The 20,153-nt window shown below is 35.9% G+C and overlaps 5 protein-coding genes across 15 annotated transcripts; 3 read left to right on the forward strand and 2 right to left on the reverse strand.

Annotated features, from left to right (window-relative positions):
- Positions 1-1,753: 1,753 nt before the first annotated feature.
- Positions 1,754-4,076, forward strand: LOC140872257 (growth-regulating factor 7-like). 3 transcript variants are annotated; one of them, XM_073275074.1, is made up of 6 exons: positions 1,754-1,948; positions 2,055-2,099; positions 2,280-2,493; positions 2,574-2,744; positions 2,831-3,149; positions 3,307-4,076. In XM_073275074.1, the coding sequence occupies exons 3-6, from the start codon at positions 2,313-2,315 to the stop codon at positions 3,929-3,931; spliced, it is 1,296 nt and encodes a 431-aa protein (XP_073131175.1). In that variant the 5' UTR covers positions 1,754-1,948; positions 2,055-2,099; positions 2,280-2,312; the 3' UTR covers positions 3,932-4,076. The 3 variants fall into 3 exon arrangements, with proteins under 3 accessions (XP_073131175.1, XP_073131174.1, XP_073131173.1); XM_073275073.1 differs by lacking the exon at positions 2,055-2,099; XM_073275072.1 differs by lacking the exon at positions 2,055-2,099 and having other exon boundaries at positions 1,760-1,816.
- Positions 4,077-4,255: 179 nt separating this feature from the next.
- LOC140872373 (protein IQ-DOMAIN 17-like) lies at positions 4,256-6,243 on the reverse strand. Its single transcript, XM_073275200.1, has 5 exons — positions 6,112-6,243; positions 5,653-5,976; positions 5,297-5,509; positions 5,118-5,204; positions 4,256-5,010 (listed from the first exon to the last, which is right to left on the reverse strand). The coding sequence occupies exons 1-5, from the start codon at positions 6,241-6,243 to the stop codon at positions 4,417-4,419; spliced, it is 1,350 nt and encodes a 449-aa protein (XP_073131301.1). The 3' UTR covers positions 4,256-4,416.
- Positions 6,244-7,735: 1,492 nt separating this feature from the next.
- LOC140872371 (serine/arginine-rich splicing factor SR34A-like) lies at positions 7,736-12,288 on the forward strand. Of its 9 annotated transcripts, none has more exons than XM_073275195.1 (14): positions 7,736-7,835; positions 9,578-9,681; positions 9,944-10,009; positions 10,126-10,200; positions 10,328-10,496; positions 10,598-10,644; positions 10,724-10,781; positions 10,985-11,034; positions 11,104-11,160; positions 11,422-11,501; positions 11,587-11,646; positions 11,749-11,796; positions 11,827-11,863; positions 12,067-12,288. In XM_073275195.1, exons 2-14 carry the CDS (start codon positions 9,595-9,597, stop codon positions 12,082-12,084), a joined length of 852 nt encoding a protein of 283 aa, XP_073131296.1. In that variant the 5' UTR covers positions 7,736-7,835; positions 9,578-9,594; the 3' UTR covers positions 12,085-12,288. The 9 variants fall into 9 exon arrangements, with proteins under 9 accessions (XP_073131296.1, XP_073131298.1, XP_073131295.1 ...); XM_073275198.1 differs by adding an exon at positions 9,172-9,448 and having other exon boundaries at positions 7,761-7,835; positions 11,749-11,863; XM_073275192.1 differs by adding an exon at positions 9,172-9,435 and having other exon boundaries at positions 7,761-7,835; positions 11,749-11,863.
- Positions 12,289-12,945: 657 nt separating this feature from the next.
- On the forward strand, positions 12,946-14,025 carry LOC140872191 (large ribosomal subunit protein P1-like). Its single transcript, XM_073274980.1, has 3 exons — positions 12,946-13,182; positions 13,282-13,503; positions 13,782-14,025. Exons 1-3 carry the CDS (start codon positions 13,114-13,116, stop codon positions 13,833-13,835), a joined length of 345 nt encoding a protein of 114 aa, XP_073131081.1. The 5' UTR covers positions 12,946-13,113; the 3' UTR covers positions 13,836-14,025.
- A 3,631-nt stretch (positions 14,026-17,656) lies between these two features.
- Positions 17,657-19,959, reverse strand: LOC140871848 (uncharacterized). Its single transcript, XM_073274587.1, has one exon. The coding sequence runs from the start codon at positions 19,908-19,910 to the stop codon at positions 18,345-18,347; it is 1,566 nt and encodes a 521-aa protein (XP_073130688.1). The 5' UTR covers positions 19,911-19,959; the 3' UTR covers positions 17,657-18,344.
- Positions 19,960-20,153: the final 194 nt, after the last annotated feature.

Below are 20,153 nucleotides of genomic sequence, written 5' to 3' on the forward strand. Positions count from 1 at the left end.
TTAAACTAAAATTTAATAATCATTTTTTTAATGATTACAAACACTCTCTCTCGTACTCTTGTATTTTAATTTTGTTGGATTTACATGTTTTGTTGGATTTACATGTGAAGGTGAGGAGATATATATAATATATGCTTGCAAACAAGAAAAATTCCCAACTGATCCATCACATCATGTCAAAACATTTTAATTTGTAAAATTTTGATGTGGTTGGGGTTCCAAGTTTGACCTCAAAAACTAACCCCCACCTTTTTTAAATATTTTTTTAATCACTCCTTCCTATGACTTGTCCACATCACATTCAATGCCTTTAATAAAGTGTATGTAACCCTAATAAAAATACACATGAATCATTATCGTGTACTTAAATCAGTTAAAAAATAGAATAATATTCCATTAATGTGGTAAAAAAATGTGCTAATGGTAATGTAAAACGAGATTGAAGAGAGAGCAGACTCTTTTGGAAGACCAAACTATTTAATCTTGAGTTGATAGCAGTGCTGAATTCAACATTATTTACTATAAAAACTTTAATTAATTTTCAACTATTATACATACTAACGTGGTATAGACATGTATGCTTAGCTCGGTCAAAATTTGACTAAGTTCGAGTAGCAAATATGTGTGTTCGAGTAGCTTCACGAGCTACTCGATAATATATATAATACAATATAATATAATGCATATAATATTATATATATTATTTATTTATTTATTCATTCATTCATATTTATTTATTTATTTAAATATAAATATTTATTTTTCCAGCTCGAGCTCGAGTAACTCGAAATATACACGAGTCGAGTTCGAGTATGAAATTAATTACTCGATCGAACTCGAGCTCGAGTAGTATGATACTCGACTCGTCTCGACTCGTTTGCACCCCTATTGTATGCTCATAAAATATAATTTTACAATAACTATAAAATAATGATTTTAAAAAAAAGAACTATAAAATAATATAATCGATTATGATATTTGGTGGAAAATTTTCTATTTTGAATTATTATTTGGGTTATGGATCGATCGTGACAAAGACAAGCTGAAAGATGATTTGCACAAAAAGATAAGTTATTAAGTGTAAAAAAGGCAAATTAAGAGCAATTTTCGAAATATTGAAAAATATTTCACCAAAATTAGCTATATTGTGATTTTTTTTCTTTATTAATAATATAGATAATATGCATGCACTCGTTTTAGTGAATATAGTAATAATATAGATAATTTTAGATAATATGCATGCACTAGTTTTAGTGATTATATATCAAATTTTAATTCTGAAATTAATCTAATAAAAATCTGTTATATTACCAAAATTATTTTTTATAGGCCTGCTGTGAAAGAAAAATAACACAAAAACCATTTAAATTATAATTATAACTATAACGAGCATATTGTAGTCGAATATCAAAAAGTAAAATAAAATTACTAAATATATAATCATAATTCATATGTACACCTGTTTTTATTTTTGGTATGCGGAAAATTATTTCTAAAAATAAAATAAATTAGCCAAAATTTATTTTGAAACAATTATTATTTTTTAAAAATAATTTTATCCCGAATATATAAAGAAAAAGCAGAAAGGTCGCATGCTTTTATCTGCCCATATAAAAAGACTATGGATAAGGCAATTACTAGAGAGAGAATGCTTTTTTTTTTATTATTTATTTATTTATTATTAATTAATTAATATAATATCTATTTTATATTGCATTGCAATGTCGTGTCTTGTCCCCGATGCGGTGCGAATGTTGGAAGCATGGAGGCACACCAGAGGGCGAGAATGGCGGTAAAACAATTACTAAATTCCAAGGTCAAACCCCACTAATTCAACCCTTTTTTCCCAGTGCTTTTTGACACACGCACAATACAATAGATCAGCAACTTTTCAATCGTAACATTTGCAACTTGAAATCCCAGCAGAGTATTGAGAACTTTATTCAAGGTGGATTCTTTATTTCTTGTTTCTTGTTTCTTTTTTGGTTGTTGTGTGTGTTGTTATTTTTCTGAATAGGATTTTGTGGATGGATATTCTGTTTTTTCTGCGCTAGGGTGTAAAAATCGAAGTTTGTATCTTGTCACCAAGAACTAAGAAGGTGAGTGAGGCTTATTTTTTGCTCTTTCCTCGTTTGATTCATTTCTTTTTGGTTTTTTTTTTATAAAAAAAATGATATAGAAGAAAAGATTGTTCTTTCCTGTTTAGAGAATGTTGTTTCGTACGAAACGGACAAGAATCAGCACCTAACAGCGATGATACTTGTTTGACGAATTTGTAGAGTATTGAAGCGTTCCCTCCCAAGATTTGCAAGATGGGTCGTTTTAATCTAGAAAATCTGAACTGCCCACTTGGGGGTGCTAATGACGATGGCGGCGGCACTCGCTGCGGCGACGGTGGTGTTGGTGGCTCTGCAGGAGGTTATAAATGGACTGATTTGCAGACATTTGACATTTTTCCTTCTTTGAATTCCACGACCGCATCCAATTCTTCAGGTGAAATAACATTACAGTTTATCTTCTTGTTTTATTCCTGGAAAGAATTATTTTTCATCAATTATCAACTGTTGATGCAGGAGTAATAGCTTCAAGTGTGGGACTGGCTTTTACATCTGCTCAATGGATAGAGCTCGAGAGACAAGCTATGATCTTTAAATACTTGACGGCCTCTCTGCCTCTGCCTCATGATCTTGTCTATCCGCTTTCACTAAATTTTCCTGCTCCGGCTCCAAACCTTCCCATTAACTGTAAAAAAAAATTTTCCTCCTCTTTTTATGTCTGACTTGATTTGGGTTTTCTTCAATTTAAACCGTTCCATAAACTTTTACGGCAGTGAGTGGTGGAGAAATATGTAATGCCAGATGTTTCAAGAATAGAGATCCGGAGCCAGGGAGGTGTAAGCGAACAGATGGCAAGAAATGGAGGTGTTCAAAAGACGTGGCGCCGTTGCAGAAGTACTGTGAGCGTCACCTGCACAAGGGTCGTTTGCGTTCAAGAAAGCCTGTGGAAGCTCGAAACAATAGCGAAATTCGCAAGAAAACACGCCTTGAACAAGGCCCTCTTCCCACACTTGAAGCCTACAGCACTGCATCCAACCAGATTTCTGCTCAAAATGAACCCCATCTATTGATCAATCCTACAGAATCTGACAGGTTTGTTGATCATTTGGCAATTGGTAAATAGTTGGTATATATGATGATAAAACTTGCATTTTATCAAATGATTCAGATCACACATGAGATTGAGGCTCGCCCTTTGTTTGCATGTGTATTTGTCTTTATATTCATTGGTTTTACATGTACATTAAAGGAATGCTGGTTTGATGGAATTCGCGTCGCCTGAGAATAATTGGCAACACTTGATGAAGAAAGCGAATCTGGATTTTTTGGCTAATGAATTCTCCTCCACTCGTAGTTCCAATCCCATTTTTCATCAAGCTCGTGTCGAGACTTCAAATCCATTCCCTTGCTCTAATTTCATGCCACAGACTGGAGTCATCAATGCTTGGTCAATGGATAATCACGAAAGCAGTAAAAATGACAATGCCACATCCTGCCCCGTGTCGCTGCAGGGGAATTTGTCCCCTTCACTCAATTTGTCCATGGCTGTGGCTTCTGGAAATGTGTTGGATGGAGAGAGTAGCAAGTTTGATATTGAAGGTCTTAAAGATTCTGATGATTATGTCACAGACACAAGATGGTTACCGTTTTCTCGAGGAGGGCCACTTGGAGAAGCTTTGCAGCCATTAGCGATTGGGGTCGAGGGCTCAAATCCAGCTTCTCCCTATGATTCTGTTCACACCACAGCTACTACAGTTTCATCCCCGTCAGGGGTTCTTCATCGGACATTGTTCTCACACTCGGAAAACAGTGTTTGCAATAGCCCGGCAGGTGCCGCGCCTTCCTTGGAATATGCATTCCAGTGGTTCAGTTAGAGTCATAAGAATCTAAGAAAATGCTCTGTTTTTCCCTCAGTTCTTGAAACCGGTTTCTATATTTTTGGTGGTGGTTCTTTATGAAGTTATTTACTCATTGATTGGTGTCATTTTGGAACTCTTTTTTTTTTGTTTTTCATTTGCATTGCAGAGTTTGATCCATTTGCTTGATGTGCTGAGTGGAACTTTGTGTTTCCTCTGATGGCAAAAACGTATTAATGAAAACTCGTAAAAAAGAGCTATAATTTCAAGTTTTTCCTTTTCTTTTAGCCGGTGCATGCTTCAAACTGATGCAAATAGAACAACCGTGCGTGAAAAGAAAACCTTCAGATTACATATTGAAAAGTAGAAAAAGATAGACTGTAAGATTGAGAATAGGAAAGGGATCGGAGTTGGTAATATGAAAGCATGCACAGTTTTCACTTGATTTAACGATAAATTGGTATCCCATGGTGGAACAATATTATCCTTATTGGTCCCGTTCATCAGGATGACATATTAGATATCCTCTCGAGGCCAAATTGATTGCCATGAATGCTCCTATACTTCGGGGAATTCGTGTTACCATCTACGTCGTCTCCTTCCATAAAAGACAGTCTTTTCTTTACCGAAAGAGTTTGCTCCCTATTCGGGCTCAAATACCTCAGCTTTGGCACGCTGTGGGATCTCACTCGAGCCATGGCCGACGCTGTGGCGGCCATAAAGTTTGGTCGAGGAGGGAGGCCTGAGTCTTCGGTACTTATTATTCTGTGGGCGCTGTTAGAACACAAAGCTGGCTTTTCAGAAGATCGATAATTCTTCTCCTCTCCTTGACAACGAGGGCTGGTCAACTGAACTTGTATATATTTTGGCGAGGATGGACTATGAGGTAAGAAATTTTGGTGTTCTCGGGCTGGGGGGATATGAGATGATCTGATACTTTGTTTCTTATGTTGATGTTGTGAGGAGTTGTACTTGTAAGAAGTGTCGATTTCAACAATATTCTCGAGTATTGGATCTCTTTGATATGCTATTTTCTTGCTTGAAGATGCAGATTCTCCTTCGGAGAAGAAGAATCGTTCATCATCCAACTTTAATATCTGCGAGGCAGTGATGATGAGATCGATAGAGCTAACAAAAAAGATGTGGAATCACATTTGGATGCACTGCAGAAATGCATTAGCAGAGGCAAAGCAAGGTTCTTTACCTGTTTGAGTGAGCACTTTTTACCTCGCCTAATCAGAGCCTGGATTTCCTCCTGTGTCCATGGATGCTCGCGCGAATCATTTGTAGACTACATTGTTCAAGATTTCCAGAGGCTACAGTTATTATATGCAAGAATTCGAATAGCTGTAGCTTTTGAGGCGCTATGGTTTGAATACTTACAAATGCATGGGCACTCTGGGCCAGGTAGAACATGGAGCCTGGACTTGTTCCTTCAAATGATAACCTCCTGCGTTCTTCACATACTCGCGTTTGTACTCGGACCAGAGATTCGATACATCGTAGAGTCATCTTTGCTCGTTTCCGGATGTTGTGTCCCCTCACTAGAGCTTGCAGCTTAACAATTCCCTTCAATGCAAAGAGGGCTCTCCTTGCCTGCGTACACAAAGGCAACATTCAACATCAGATAAGTTCATTTTTTCTGTAACAATTAAGATTGTACTGGCTAGATCTGCTTACATCGGTTAAAGGTGGGCCTTACTAAAGTACCTATGAACATATTAAAACAAGTAAATTACCAGATAACGTCTGAAGGCTGTTTGAATCACAAGAGCAGCAGCACTTCGTTCTTTATCATCAGCCAAGCAAAAAGTCGGTTTTGTGAGCCTAATAATCTCTACGGCGGCTTGTGCTGTTGCCACCGCAGCCTCAGCAGCAGCTGTGGTCGCCATAGCCACAGCAATTGCACGCCTTTGGTCGCGTACGCACCTCTCAAATGCTTGTTTTTTGACCGAGTTTTCGCCATTTTGAATCGGAGAACTTGTAAATTCTGAAACTTCATGTTGTATAGTAGTTTCTTGACAAATTGGTTTCAGAAAAATCCACCTCCTCTTTCCCCTCTTCTGGAAATCCATAAAAAAACATAGATATGCTCATATTAGATTCTTATAAAGAAAATATTCATCACATTTTTTCTGAGGTGGGTTACATGCCAAAGTCGATGTTATTTTGAGTTTAGAAGATATATATATATATACCTTATCATCATCTTCTTCCAATACCTCGTTTTCTTCCCTTCTGCTGCTGCTCCTCTTGCCATTATCTTTCGGAGGAGTTCTGAAAGCCTTTTTCACTGTACTGAACCATGAATTCCCACCATTTTTTCCCATCTGATGCAACGGCTTGCGTTATTTGCTGAGTTATACGTACATATGACCTCTCAGAATGGAAATCTTTGCTCTGCTCCGATGTTTTTAACCCTCTTTCAGCAGAGAAGGGGACAGAATAAAACAAAGTTCTGTCAAGTAGTATTCTTTTTTAACTAATGGCATGTTGTTTACTTCTGCTAAATTTGGCATGGAGAAAAATTGTGTTGGATGTGTCGGGGAGTTTGTGTGCCATTCGGATGCATGAAAGAACGTGCTTTTTTTTTTTTTTTTTTTTTTTTTTTTCTCGAGAATGCTGAAAGCTGTGAAGGGTGTGGACTATCTTTCTTTTTTGGTTCCTTGAACAAGCTTACATGGCTTCACGTGTTGTTGGATGATTAAAGACAACAAAGCTTAGTAAAATCGTGCTCTTGTTAGATTAAGATTAAAGACAACAAAAACAAAGCTAGAGATATCTCAGTCTTCTTCACCACTCCAATTCCATGTTGCGGGTTCGATCTTCGTGTAGCCCTGCTGAAATATTGTGGGGTATCGGCGTATCGCTCGTGCACATTTTTCGATTTAACCCCGCATGAGCCAATGAACCACTGACACATGTGAGATGGGATCCCCGAATACGATAGCATCGACATATCCCAAAATCAGATCAATTCGGTTTATGGTAAAAACTCGAATCAAACTAATTATATTATCAATTTTTGCAAAATGACATCCGAAACAAATCACTAATCTTTAAAAACCAAATCAAACCAAACCTAGGTTTGGTTGATTTCGGATCCGTTCGGTTTGGATGATCAACTTTAATTTTTGTTCGGATCAAGTTGATTTGGACGATCAACTTTAATTTTGTTCAAATAAATTTTTTTACTATTTTTAAACATGATTTAAAATTTCCAAACCATTATAATAAATAGATAAAAGTTAATATTCATATGGATATTAGCATTATAATGTATGTTAATGAGACTACGAATTTCGTATCAACAATATAAATTCTCAAAATGAAAATACTTTACCATCATTCACGTGAAGATTGAGATATATTGTAAATATATTTATCTTATATCCATTCAACTTTACTTTAAATAATCGGACAGCTTAAAATTTATAAACGTTATATCTATTATAAAATTTTGATAATACTAATGAGATGATATGAACTAAAAATTTAAATAATCTATACGTATATACTTAAATATGTTATATGTTTATAAAATTATTTTGATTATTTCGATAAGTTTATGAAATTGATTATATTGACAACCGTGATGAATTTGAAATACAACTCGTAGATTTTCATCGTAACACTACTTTGACATATTATTTGTACTGTACAACCTTATGCTTAATGATATTTTTTTTTGGGATTGATTAATGAATTTTATCTATGGATTTAAAAAAAAATGTTGGGACCATTAAATAAAATTGCAAAAGATTTGGGGAGAAATTCGTAATTTGAGAGACCTGACTACCCTAAGTTAAATTAAAAATGAGATAAAAGTTGAGTTTGCTCCTCATTTCCCCCAACTGAGCAAAGCCCTAAACTTGGCCATTAGCACGATAGCCGAAGCGAAGTTTCCAACCACAACGGAGAGGTACGAATGGAGCTGAATCTATCTTGAAACTCCTAAATTTTTCGTCGTCGTGTAATTAATTTCGAGAAATTTCAATTGTTTGGAAAATATATATTTGTATTTGCACTTCGAAGGGGATCCATTGTATTCACTGCTTGCAGAGGGTTGAATTTCGAGATTACTTCTGTGCTGATCTAGTTATCTTCTTGGTATGTCGTTCAGTTGTATTATTTTGCTAGTAAGTGGTTTTATTGAGTGATTCTTTATATGCTTGATTTAAATGAATTTCAGTTGTATTATTATTATTATTATTTTTGGTTTTTGTTTTGAACTGGAGGTTCTCTCCATTTTCAGTGGAGCTAGGTCAACACTTGTCAGTTTCAATTCCTAAACTTTCTCTCACGATTTTCTCTATGTTCCAAGGATTAGTCTGACTGGCACTTGAACTCGTAAAAAGAGCAGATTTGTATAAACAACGCCATTAAATGGCATATACAGGCATTTTGCTCTGTAAGCTTCTCTTGGGAGAGGACTCGGTGAAGTTGAGAAATTTCTGTATGGACTAATTCAGAAGATTAAAATAAGTTTGATGTTGTATACATTGATTCCGATCATACTTGAACTCCAAAGTTAGTCGACGTGAAATACATTGTGCATGGTAGAATGAATTTTTGGCTTCTTTCTGGGACTATATGTTAATTATTTTTGTCTTTAATAATCTTTTGCAAATTGTGTTCTTGAGCCACTGTCCTATGCCATAAAGCGAAGAACATTGATTTGTGACATGTGACTGTCCTCTGTCTAACCTTCCAGGTGCCCTTATTGTGTTGTTTTCGTTTTTTGGGGGGCACATTGTATTTAAGAATATCTCTTGACTCTTGCATTGCTGCGAGAGTGGTCTACAAAAGCTGTGGTAGTTTTACTGGGTCCTTCCGTGGTAGCATTTTAGCACTTTTTGTTTCTTGTGAGGTCCATCCATGTGGCCTGAGTTGGTTGAATTTTCTTCATGCACCTTTTTGCTTTGTTGCAACTGTTTCCTTGCAAATAATGAGGTGCAAAGTATCGTGATTCAGTTACTGTAGTTGTCATTTATGATTTAACTAACTGATGTGCATTCTGTTCTACGTTTCTCTAGTAGTCTTTAGCCATTTACCTTTGATAAAATTGAACTAGCACGCTTAGTTGATTCAAATTTTCAGTGTAATATGTCATACTGAAAAGGCCATCAATATTAAGCCCCTTTTTGCATGTTTTACGGAATCATTGTATCCCTCATGGTTAAAAGAAATCTAATTAAGGTCACTGAAGTATATGGTAATATTACCTCATCTTGTGACGAATGCTTTGTTTATGATAGATATCAAGAGCTTGGACCAATATGAGCTTTGCAATGATACATAGGGATGTAGAATGGGAGTTAGAGAATTCTGGGTGGAGTTTTTGTGATTTATATATATTTGGAAGTTCTTGCTTGTTCTCTGAAGAGCTATTCACCTGCAAAAATTTTAGAGAGGATGGGAATCAATATTTTAGTTCAAATAAATAGTAGCTTGGGACCATCTTGGAGCACATGAGCAATGGAGCTTGTGGAGCACTGCTCACCTCAAGGATTGCTCTCTTGGTTTGCTTCATAAGTATTATTTTGTTTTGAATTCTTCTTGTCAGATCATCCAGACCGTGTCACATAGAGTTCATTTATCATAAGCAGACATTTTTTATTTTCCAAATTGGTTCCCAATTTCTGAAATATTTTCTTTTTGCAGCACTTTAGGGTCTGAAAATGAGTGGTCGTTTCTCTCGCTTAGTTTACGTTGGAAATCTTCCGGCCGATATAAGAGAATCTGAAGTTGAAGACCTATTTTACAAGGTTTGAGTTGAATATTTGACATTTTTTGGGCGAAATTTTAGGCTGGCAAAGATACTCGTGGCTTTGTAGTGTGGTTGTCATTATATTTTTGGTGAATTTTTTTCGGAGATGTCGTATGTTAGTCTATCATCTGATAAAGCACTCGTGATTTTTCTAAAATTTACAACTTATGTAAGTTCTATGTCAAGCATTTAAACAACTCCCATTGAACTGTTGATTTCCAAAATTGTCTTGCATAATAAGTAACCTTTTTCTTGTGCAGTTTGGTCGCATATTGGATATTGAACTGAAGATTCCTCCACGCCCTCCATGTTATTGCTTTGTGGAGGTATTTTTCAACTATGTTTCCTTATAGATGCCTGAAGAAATTCATAAGACAAACGTATCATGCACTTCTTAAGCTAAGAAAATAACCAGTGGTCTGAAATCTGAATCTATATTTAGTTTGAGAATGCCCGGGATGCCGAAGATGCTATTAGGGGTAGAGATGGCTATAACTTTGATGGTTGTCGACTGAGGGTGAGTTTATTAAATTAAAATAAGCATGAGGTTTGCTTTATATTCAAGTCTTCTTATTTCCCTCAATTTATTGGTGGCACTTCTCCCTTTTCTATTCTTTCTTGACATCTTCTGCTACTCAATTAAGGTTGAGCTTGCACATGGTGGTAGAGGACCCTCATCATCTAATGAGCGCCGTGGTGGTCATGGCCGGACGTCGGATGGCGGTGGTCATGGCCGGACGTCGGATGGTGGTGGTCATGGCCGGACGTCGGATGGTGGGCGCCATGGCATTTCTCGCCATTCAGAATATCGTGGTACTTTCCAATTTACCTTGTATTATTATGTGGCTTCATGACTTTACTCTCTTCAAATTACGTGATTTGATTTTCTTACATGCGGTTGTTTGGGCAAATAGTTGTTGTTCGTGGGCTTCCTTCTTCTGCTTCTTGGCAAGATTTGAAGGTCTGTGGGATATTTTATTTTCAAACAGTTCATGCCTTTCCAGCGGACCCCAAATTTATCTTTTCTGCAAAATTTTCAGGATCATATGCGAAAAGCTGGGGATGTTTCTTTTGCAGAAGTTTATCGTGACAGTGAAGGCATTACATCTATGATTGTTTACTTCGTTTTGTTTCTGGTTTTGGTTTCGTGTTTTTACATATCTTTATGTACCCACATAAATTTTGAAGTTTTTAAATATTCACCTCAGTTGTCAGTGCTGATAGCTCGTATCGAGTTGTGCTTATAATATCTAAACAGAAACAGTGGTTCTGTAGTTTCTGAAATTTGTGTTCGAATGCAGGAGCCTATGGCCTCGTTGATTATACCAATTACGAGGACATGAAATATGCTGTAAGTTGGCTTCCTCATGTGTTTTATATTTGATGTGATCCGGTCCTGACACTCTTTGTAATAAATCAGATAAGGAAACTTGATGATACGGAGTTCAAAAATCCTTGGACCAGAACTTATATCCGGGTATTTTCCACTCCTTTTCCCTTTCAACTTAGTTTTTATTCATATATCATTATACCTTCAAAAGCTCCGATGCAACTTATAGTTCTCACTCTTGTTGCGATACTTAGTGTGCTTTTGAAAATTATCAATAAATTCCACCCCTTATTTGCCGCTTTAGTTTCCTAGAATTTTTGTTAATAGATGGCAGTAATTTTGAGTATTAGTAGTCTTTCAGTGTGATCTTCTTTTATAATGTATGTGTGCTCACACTATTGGGCTTAGGTTAAGGAACACAAGGGCAGTCCATTAAGAAGCCGAAGTAGGAGTCGCAGTAGAGGCCGAAGTCCGAAGAGGAAAAGAAGGTAAAGTTATGCGCAATATCCTGAATTATTTGTATTTTGATCGAACCGAATAGTAAATTATCAAATGAATCCTTTCATTGGGCAGCAAATCGTCGGACCGATCTGCTTCCAAATCACCATCTGCATCTCCTGCTAAACCTTCTAGGTAATGGCTTCAATTCTAAGCGTCTAGTCAACATTTTATTACGTTCATCCACTCATTTTAAAATCAGCATCTCCGTGACTTTGCTTATTTGTGCGGACTCAGGTCCAGATCCAGGTCAAGGTCAAGGTCAAGGTCAAGGTCAAGGTCAAGGTCAAGGTCAAGGTCAAGGTCCAGGTCCAGGTCCAGGTCTAGGTCCAGGTCTGCTTCCCCAAAACAGGTGAATACAATTTTGTAACTCTAAATAATCGAATAAAAAATCCCTTCCAACATTCAGTCGTCCCTGGTTGTACACTGCTTTTCAAGTGGAAAGATTTGAAGTTCACCAGGCCTGACTGCTGCTGCTTATAAGTCCTTGCGTTCTTTTTCTTGTCGAATTTTGGTTTAATTCTGAATTGAAGTTCGAATTTCTTGTGGCTTCAGGATGGTATAGATTCCTAGAATATTATTGGTCCCGCCTGGAAGAAGAATACAACAGATTGGAACATGTCTTTTTTGAACGATTTATGTTGTCGGATATTTTTTATTTGGATCTGCGTGGATCTAACTTTGAGTGACCTGGACTTATATCCATTAATTGCTTAAAACTTCTTTGGATGTGGTTGTATTATTACTAAGTATTAGTATTTTGCCACTTGTTGAATATACGAGCCTGTTTATTAATTTTTATCGCTAAAATTAGTAAACATGGTACCAAAGAGACCAAATATGCGGCAAATTAATTTTCATTTTAATAGGTCATCATGGTTTCGATTATATGTTAGAATGCTACCTCAGTTAAAATATATTCTGTTAGAAACTGTTCACAATTTGTGCCAGCATATTTTCGAAACAAATACATGTGTCAATCGACTCGATATAAGCATATAATCCTTTGTTCCCAAAGTGAACTATGTATCAAAAGAAGGCGCACGTCTAACCTCTAGGCTTCACGGAAATATCGAGTTGGTAGAATGAGTGAGCATTCAGTTCAATAAATTGTCGTGAGTTCGATTTTTCTTAATGATTATTTTTCGACGAGATTGTCGCACACGTCATGAAAAAAACTTATATCCAGATTAAAACTAATTAATAAAAGTATTCTTATCATAGCTGAATTTTTAATATCTTTTTTAAAAAAATTATCAATTTGAATGCAAATCTAAATATACAAGAAATAAAATTTCAATAAATTTAAATTTTTTTTCCCATCGTTTTGACCGATAGATGAGATCAATTGGGACTTGAGCTATAAGCTTCGATTTAAAAAGAAAAAAAGAAAAATCCAATAAATAGTTACCAAAGTTTGCGGAGCCCTAGTTTTTAATTTTGGGGATCAAATTCATGGCCTAGTTTGGGCCTTTCTCAACCCTAATCTCAACCCTAAAAAGGGCAGTTTCAACTTCCAAGTTTCAATAAATAGCTGCAAAACTCTAAACCCTAATTACACACGCTGAAGCCGTCCGTAGATCGAAGATTTGAACGGTTAAAATGTCGACAGCAGAGCTCGCATGCACCTATGCGGCCTTGATCCTTGAAGACGATGGAATCTCTGTCACTGTAAGAATAGAAACGTCTCTAAATACTTACGTGATCGGGTGTGATGTGTTTGCCCTTTGACAAAAAAAAAGTTTCTCATTATTTGATTTTGTTCATCAGGCGGAGAAAATCGCGGCATTGGTGAATGCCGGTGGTTTGACCGTGGAATCGTATTGGCCGAGTCTATTTGCTAAACTTTGTGAGAAGAGGAACATTGAAGATCTTATCATGAACATAGGCTCCGGTGGTGGTGGAGGCGCTCCCGTTGCAGTTACCGCTCCTGCTGGCGGTGTTACTGCCGCTTCCGCCGCCGTGGCTGCTCCAGCTGCCGAGGAGAAGAAGGTGCTAGTTTACTTAAGTAGTGTTTGGGAGAGCTTCTAGGAAGCACTTCTCAACTTGTCGTTAACAAAATTTCACAAAATTTCAAAATTTTGTTAGTTAAAAGCTGATAAGTTCTTCCTAGAAGCTCTCCCAAACACTACCTTAGTTCCTTTTCCTTTGATTCACTATTTCATATAATTAGTTCGAACTTGAGTTTAATGGTATCAGTTGCCTAATGTTTTTTGCGAATCGATCGTGTGATATTGTATTAATTTTTTCTTTAATAATTTGTTATCCAGGAGGAACCAAAGGAGGAGAGTGATGACGAATCGTTATTCAACTTGTTTGACTAGAAGCTGTTACATATGAGTCCTGTCAGCCTAGCCTAATTTGAGTTACGAGTAGCTGAGTTTTTAGATTTTGTTCAACTTTTGGAAGAATTAGTATTCACTTTGCAACAATTATCTAGTGTCCATTTTTTTACAGACAATGAATTTGGTATGTCAAGATTTATTTGAAATGTTTGATTTGTTTTTGTGTTTACCTTTGATGTTTCGAATATGCCTCATTCATTCTCAGATCATTAAGATTTTGTTGTTGCCTTGGTATAATTACTATTTGAAAATCTGCAATTGTGGGTTATCGATCATTTGGCCTTAGTTGTAAAACGTCGGTCCCACGAAATGTTTTGATTTATGTGGTTAAGTGATGCCTTGATATTCAAAGCTGTCCTCTTTTCCTGTCTATTTTCGTTCCAATTATTTGCTCTCGGTTGTTTGTTGGATCCAACATCATGAGTGAAGATGAGTATATGTCTTCTGGTGATGTTACTCAACCATAATTATTTGGGATTCTTCTCTCCATTCATCTTTCACTTGACTTCTAAAATTTTTTTGGCTTGTTAGTGATGTCTGGATTGTTTGTTATTGCTGGTGTATACGGATTCACTTGTTCCCCTTTAATAAATCTCAGTTGATTTAGTGGTGCAGTTCTTTTTTATTATTATTATTAGTACCTTTGTATAATGCATATTTTTGAATTAGACTGAGTGGGGTTGAGTCCCTGTACTCTTTAGTCTGTTTCATCCCCTTCTAGAATGAAATAATTATCATATAAAGTATGAACCTTCAAGTCTCTAATTTTTGTGCATCCATATTTTTGCTCATGTTTTGGGCCTGTCTCATGCTTTGTGGACCTGATAGTATCTTTGTTAGCATGAATTGCTCTACTAAATCGACCAATGGGTAGAGCATTCCTTTATCCGGAAATTTGACTGTGATTTCCCAATAAGTTGAATCAAGTCTGGTCTATTTTATGCTGACTGATACGGAGTATCATATTTGTTTTGTTTTGTTTTTTTTAAAAAATTAAACAGCGAAGAATACAGCTATTTATATACAAAAAATAAATATAAAAAACTTAATAGTCTTTGTAACGATTATGAGAATCACATAATGTACACTTGTTTAGAATGCAACTTTCACTACAATATATTATATGAGAAACGCATAATGTACACTTAAAGATGATGGTTGGCCTTACCATATTGAATAGCTCAACCATATTTTTTTTTTAATTTTATATTTGACTTGTTACAGTTCTCTAGCTATATTTGATGTATATCCAACTCCGGCTATAATTGATTTATATCCAACTCCGTATCTATGGACATGAAATAGAATTATTTTTCGACTTAGTCATATTTCGATCATCAATATTTGACTTTTAGATCATGTTTGTAGGTCAAAAAGTAAAAAAATAAAAAATAGGGCACTTGAATGTGAACGAGGTATGGTTGTCTGCCATACAAATGTGGCAAGTGGTTTGAATTTTTTTATGTTCCAACTATAAATTAATGATTCAAACACTGACTTTTGGTAGACCAAGAAGGTCAAACAAGACAGCTGAGAACTGGTTGACCAATCCTTACCTGGTCGATTCTATCATATATATGCTGTTACTCTAATTCTTAACCCAAAGGTTATAATAATATGGTCTATGAATATCTTTTCAAATAAGGCAGCACACTAATTAAAATTACATGAAAAAAAAACAAACAAATGACTCTTTTATAGCCTTTAAATTAAATACAAAGTTAGAGCATATTAAGTATTAACAGTGGCGGTGCCACGTTACCCATGGGTTTTCTTTTCTTTTTATTTTTTTTATTTTTATTTTTATTTATATAGCTTGTATACCAAGGACCACTGATAAAATAATACATCTGAAAGCCGAATTCATTTTTTCTTCTATAATTTACTCATTCGTTTCCAATTCCTTTCATCTATAATATTTGTGCTATGATCTTCAATTTAAGCATGGTCCTCATTATTATACTAATATTTTGTTATACACGTTGTGTACTCGTATAATCCGTTTTTTTAACGAAAATAAAAAAAATAAATTTTAAAATTTTAAAAATACAAAAAATATAACATTTTCCTAAACAAATAATCACAAAACGCAATAGATATATCAATTTTACAAAGCGAGTGACATTTTCGTAAATAAAAAAAACATTCAATGGCACAACGTTAGTGTCATTTTGGTAAAATAATAAAACATATAATGACTAAAAAAAAGAAAAACGTCTAATAATTGTGGTTTTATTGAAAATTAAATTAAAAAATAATGATAATTTCAAATAAAAATTTGTCAATTAAATGAAAATCAGTTAATTAATAAGATATAATAAATATTTGATCTTTGTTATTTTCGCCATTGGCCCCCCGAGTATATCGTATAATCGTAGCATGAAATATATTACATACAACTTTATCAAACACCTATCAGTCTATTCCAAGTGGTACTGTTTTTATGGAGGCGAATATTATCCACGTGTCAAATAATTATTTATTTTTTAAAAATAATTAAAATTACCCAATCAGACGAAAAGTGAGCGCGTTCCAGTTACTTCCAGAACGGATTTGTATGAAACGCGTTGAAAGTCTTCAAACAAAGGAAAGTTTCCTTCTCAAACACAAATTTCACCATTCTATAAATACCTCTCTCCTCTCGACTCAAATCTCCATTAGCAGCAAAACCCACATTAATTCCAAAAGAAGATCAACAATTCGAAGTCCCTTTCTGTTTGTTTACTCGATCTCGAATCAAAGCCATGTCGACGTCTATTTTCAGTTCATTCGATGTGCTCTGCGCCGAGATTTTTGGCCAGAAAGTGAGCGCATACAGCACCCAAATCTCGCAGAAATCGGCCGCCGCCAAGATTGATGATACCAAGAGTTCTAAAGAGGTGAAGCGATCGCCGCAACAGGCGAAGAAGCCGGAAGTTTCCCGGAGGCCGAGATTTGCGCCGGAGTTCGATGGGGTCCATTGCTTTGAGACTATACTCCCTTATTGAGTTTCTTTTCTTGATGAGATGGGAATAGAGAAAGAAATCTATACTTGATTCTTTTTAGGGATTTTTTCTTCTTCGTCTGTTGTAATTCGTTTGTCTTTCGGTTGGGTGAAAGGCTTATTCTTTTTGTTTAATCTGAATTGATCGATTGATTTTCCTGAAATTTTTGGAGCAAAGATGCATGATGACAGTTAATTTTCCAGTTTCTTCTGTTCTTTTTCTTTTTTTTAACAGCCTTTTCTTTATACTTTGAAATCATATGAAAATCAGTATGTGATTATTTTGAAATTGATGCATAGGGTAATCTCAAACTTTATTATTAGTTTTTTCTTTCTAAACAATTTTTTCACGTTTAGATTAGATTATGATTTTTTTTTTTATAATTTTAAACTTATATGATCATGTATAAACTCGAAAATTATTTAGGTTTGGATGAAGATAAATAAATATTTTATTAGTTTTAAAAATATTTAAAAGCTTATAAGTTACAACTATATACGATATAAATCAAAATAGATTTTTTTAGTAGATAAAAATAAAGAATTTTTATAATTCGAGACGAATACTTTTAGAAGTTCAAAAAATATATTAATCCATTTACATCCCTCAATAGCAATAACATGATGATATACGAACATATATATATACTAGTCGAGTTATTTTCTCAAAAAAAAAGTATGTTCTTTGAAATCTTTTTATTTTTAATAAATAACCAATTAAAATAGTCATCAAAGCTTGATGTCTTTCGCAAACACTTGGCATCAGGCAACAAAATATAACAAGAGAACAAACACAACACATAAGATAGCACAGAAAATGACAGTCCTTTGTATAAAAAGAATATGGTAAAGAGAAATGATAATTTGGATCTCTGCGTGCGCAACATCAAAGCCGTTGGATCATGTGGATAGTAAACCTCACATGGTGTCCACTTGATCCAACGTTGGTGTTTGGTGTCATGCACAACACCAGATCCAAAAGCGAGAACTGATGGTGTTTACTTACACCGATGCTGCAAATTCTAAGCACATCTCATATAAATATATGTACACACGAAAAACACAAATGATCCCAGAAATATCCTATACGAGTTACACCACATATCTCCCACCAGGAGCTTTTTGCAATAGAATTCGGGCTATGAGCTGTAACGTCAATATTTGCTGATTCAAAGAATTCACTTCAGTGAAGCCTTTAAAAGGCAGCAACCTGTGCAGAGATTAGAGAGGATGAAACTCCAAAGAATGTTTTATGACTTCTTTCAGAATTTTCTTTGTCATATGCAATGTATGAGATGGCAAGCTGTAGGAGCGATATCTATGATCAACAATGTAAGATTACCCTCCAGCTAGCTTTCAACTGAATAAGAGACCTCTGAGTAGTCTTCTCTGACAATTTTATCCTAACCAACATCCCCGTGTCGCTACGAATAGCAACAAAAGAAGCAACTAAAACTCTAAAGAGTGCATTGGGATTGAGGTATTTGAAATGATATACTTCAAAGTCATTTGATTGTTTGGATGGAAAAGTTACTTTCCGATTCACAATTGGAAGAAATATCCAACATCTTGGTTATGGTACCTTGACATTGAGAGCCACAGAGCTCTTCAACTAAGATGGAGAAAGTTGTTTCATTTGGTAAGAGCCCATTAGTTAACATCTCCTCCAAGACCCTGATCCCTTCATTTGCAATACCCACTTTGCAAAAACCTTTGATTAGCATGTTATAAGTAAAAGAGTTAGGAGAGCACCCTTTTTCCACCATGTCGTCCCACAGCCTTCCAGCCTCACACAACTCCCCACTTTCGCACATTCCTGCAATGAGTGTGTTATAGGTCAAACCACTAGGAATTGATCCCCTTTCAAATTCGCCAAACAATTTCCTTGCTTCCCAAACCTTCCCTTCCTTGCATAGCCAATAAATTAGCGTGCTTGATATCGTGTTATCTGGAGTACAGTTTTTTATCAGCAGTGTCCTCCACAGTTCACATGCTTCCTCAACCTTCCCTTCCTCACACAAGACATCTATCACCCTACAACACAATGCCGAGCTCGGTATGTACTTCTTGTCGAGCATTTCACTAACGATATTCACTGCTTCCCCAGATCTCTTTTCTTTGCACAAAGCCTCAATCATTACACCGTATGTTACATCATTTGGTTCAACCCCATTCTCCTCCATCTCATCCATCACTTTCGTAGCCTCAACAAACCGGCCCAACTTACAGAACCCGTCCATCAAAACCGTGTATGTTGTTGCATCGGGCAACCAACCTCTATCCAGAATCTCATCAAACATTTTCTTTGCTTCTATCATATCTCCACGATCAATGCATCCTCCCATGATCGTGGTATAACTCACAACATTTGGCACCATCCCTAATCCGGGCATTTCATCCAACACCTTAACCGCACTCTCAACGTCTCGCTTCTTGCACAGAGCTTTAAGCAGTATGTTGCCAGTAAACACATTCGGCACAATGCCAAACTTTTTCTGACAATTCTTGAACATAATGTACACCAAATCAAACATTTGATTCTGCACTAACGCATTGAGTAAAGTGTTGAACGACCGAACTGACCTCTGCACACGAAAGTCATTAATTTGTAAGAATACTTTGATAGCTTCTTTAGGTTTGCTAGCAATGCCGTAGTTCCTAATCAAAGTTATGAATAAATTCTCGCCGCTTTTGATATGAGAATTCCGCAGCTCATCCAAAAGGGAAGGTATGGGTTCGAAAGCGCGCGCGCGAGAGAGCTTGTGGATGATGGAGTGGTAAGTGTCGTAATTATGAAGGAAATTGGGATGGTAATTACCGGCGTAATGGAAAATTTGAAGAGCGAGATCAGTATTTTGCTGGCGTGAAATGATGGAGCAGAGTCTTTTGGGAAAGAGTTTCTGGGGCCAGGGTTTGATCGGGGGTGTAACAGTGTAGGATTTGAGTAGCTGGGATTTCGATTTAATGGCTGATAGGTCTTCGTGGAAGTCGGCGGCAGCGGTTGAAAGCAAGACCGAGCTGTTAGCGGTGGTGAAGCGGCGGCGCTGGTGAATTTGCAGCCGACCCAACATGATGCGGAACACCGGAAACTTCGGTTGTGTGCGCTGTGAATGTGATGCACTCGACGTGTTTAGCAACGAAGGTTTTTTTTTTTTTTTTTCAATCTATTTTTATATTTAATAATTAATAGTATATTATTAGCAAATTGAATTATATGCAAGTTATTTGATGAATGAATTAAATCACGATAAAATATGAAATTTGTTTTTTGCAATGATATTTTTAACATGTTTCGGTCAAGAATTTGGATTTAT

The sequence above is a fragment of the Henckelia pumila genome, unplaced genomic scaffold (assembly GCF_033568475.1).
Source record: "Henckelia pumila isolate YLH828 unplaced genomic scaffold, ASM3356847v2 CTG_461:::fragment_3, whole genome shotgun sequence".
NCBI classification, from domain to species: Eukaryota; Viridiplantae; Streptophyta; class Magnoliopsida; order Lamiales; family Gesneriaceae; genus Henckelia; species Henckelia pumila.

Coding starts and splice junctions, on each gene's coding strand:
- LOC140872257 (XM_073275072.1), top strand. CDS start 1,763: ATGGAGGCACACCAGAGGGCGAGAATGGCGGTAAAACAATTACTAAAT. Junction 2,494..2,573: donor GACCGCATCCAATTCTTCAG/GTGAAATAACAT, acceptor CTGTTGATGCAG/GAGTAATAGCTTCAAGTGTG. Junction 3,150..3,306: donor AATCCTACAGAATCTGACAG/GTTTGTTGATCA, acceptor TGTACATTAAAG/GAATGCTGGTTTGATGGAAT.
- LOC140872373 (XM_073275200.1), bottom strand. CDS start 6,243: ATGGGAAAAAATGGTGGGAATTCATGGTTCAGTACAGTGAAAAAGGCT. Junction 5,977..6,111: donor TGGAAGAAGATGATGATAAG/GTATATATATAT, acceptor ATGGATTTCCAG/AAGAGGGGAAAGAGGAGGTG. Junction 5,510..5,652: donor CAGCCTTCAGACGTTATCTG/GTAATTTACTTG, acceptor TTGTGTACGCAG/GCAAGGAGAGCCCTCTTTGC.
- LOC140872371 (XM_073275197.1), top strand. CDS start 9,595: ATGAGTGGTCGTTTCTCTCGCTTAGTTTACGTTGGAAATCTTCCGGCC. Junction 10,782..10,984: donor AGTTTATCGTGACAGTGAAG/GCATTACATCTA, acceptor GTTCGAATGCAG/GAGCCTATGGCCTCGTTGAT. Junction 11,161..11,421: donor GGACCAGAACTTATATCCGG/GTATTTTCCACT, acceptor TATTGGGCTTAG/GTTAAGGAACACAAGGGCAG.
- LOC140872191 (XM_073274980.1), top strand. CDS start 13,114: ATGTCGACAGCAGAGCTCGCATGCACCTATGCGGCCTTGATCCTTGAA. Junction 13,183..13,281: donor ACGATGGAATCTCTGTCACT/GTAAGAATAGAA, acceptor TTTGTTCATCAG/GCGGAGAAAATCGCGGCATT. Junction 13,504..13,781: donor CAGCTGCCGAGGAGAAGAAG/GTGCTAGTTTAC, acceptor TTTGTTATCCAG/GAGGAACCAAAGGAGGAGAG.
- LOC140871848 (XM_073274587.1), bottom strand. CDS start 19,910: ATGTTGGGTCGGCTGCAAATTCACCAGCGCCGCCGCTTCACCACCGCT.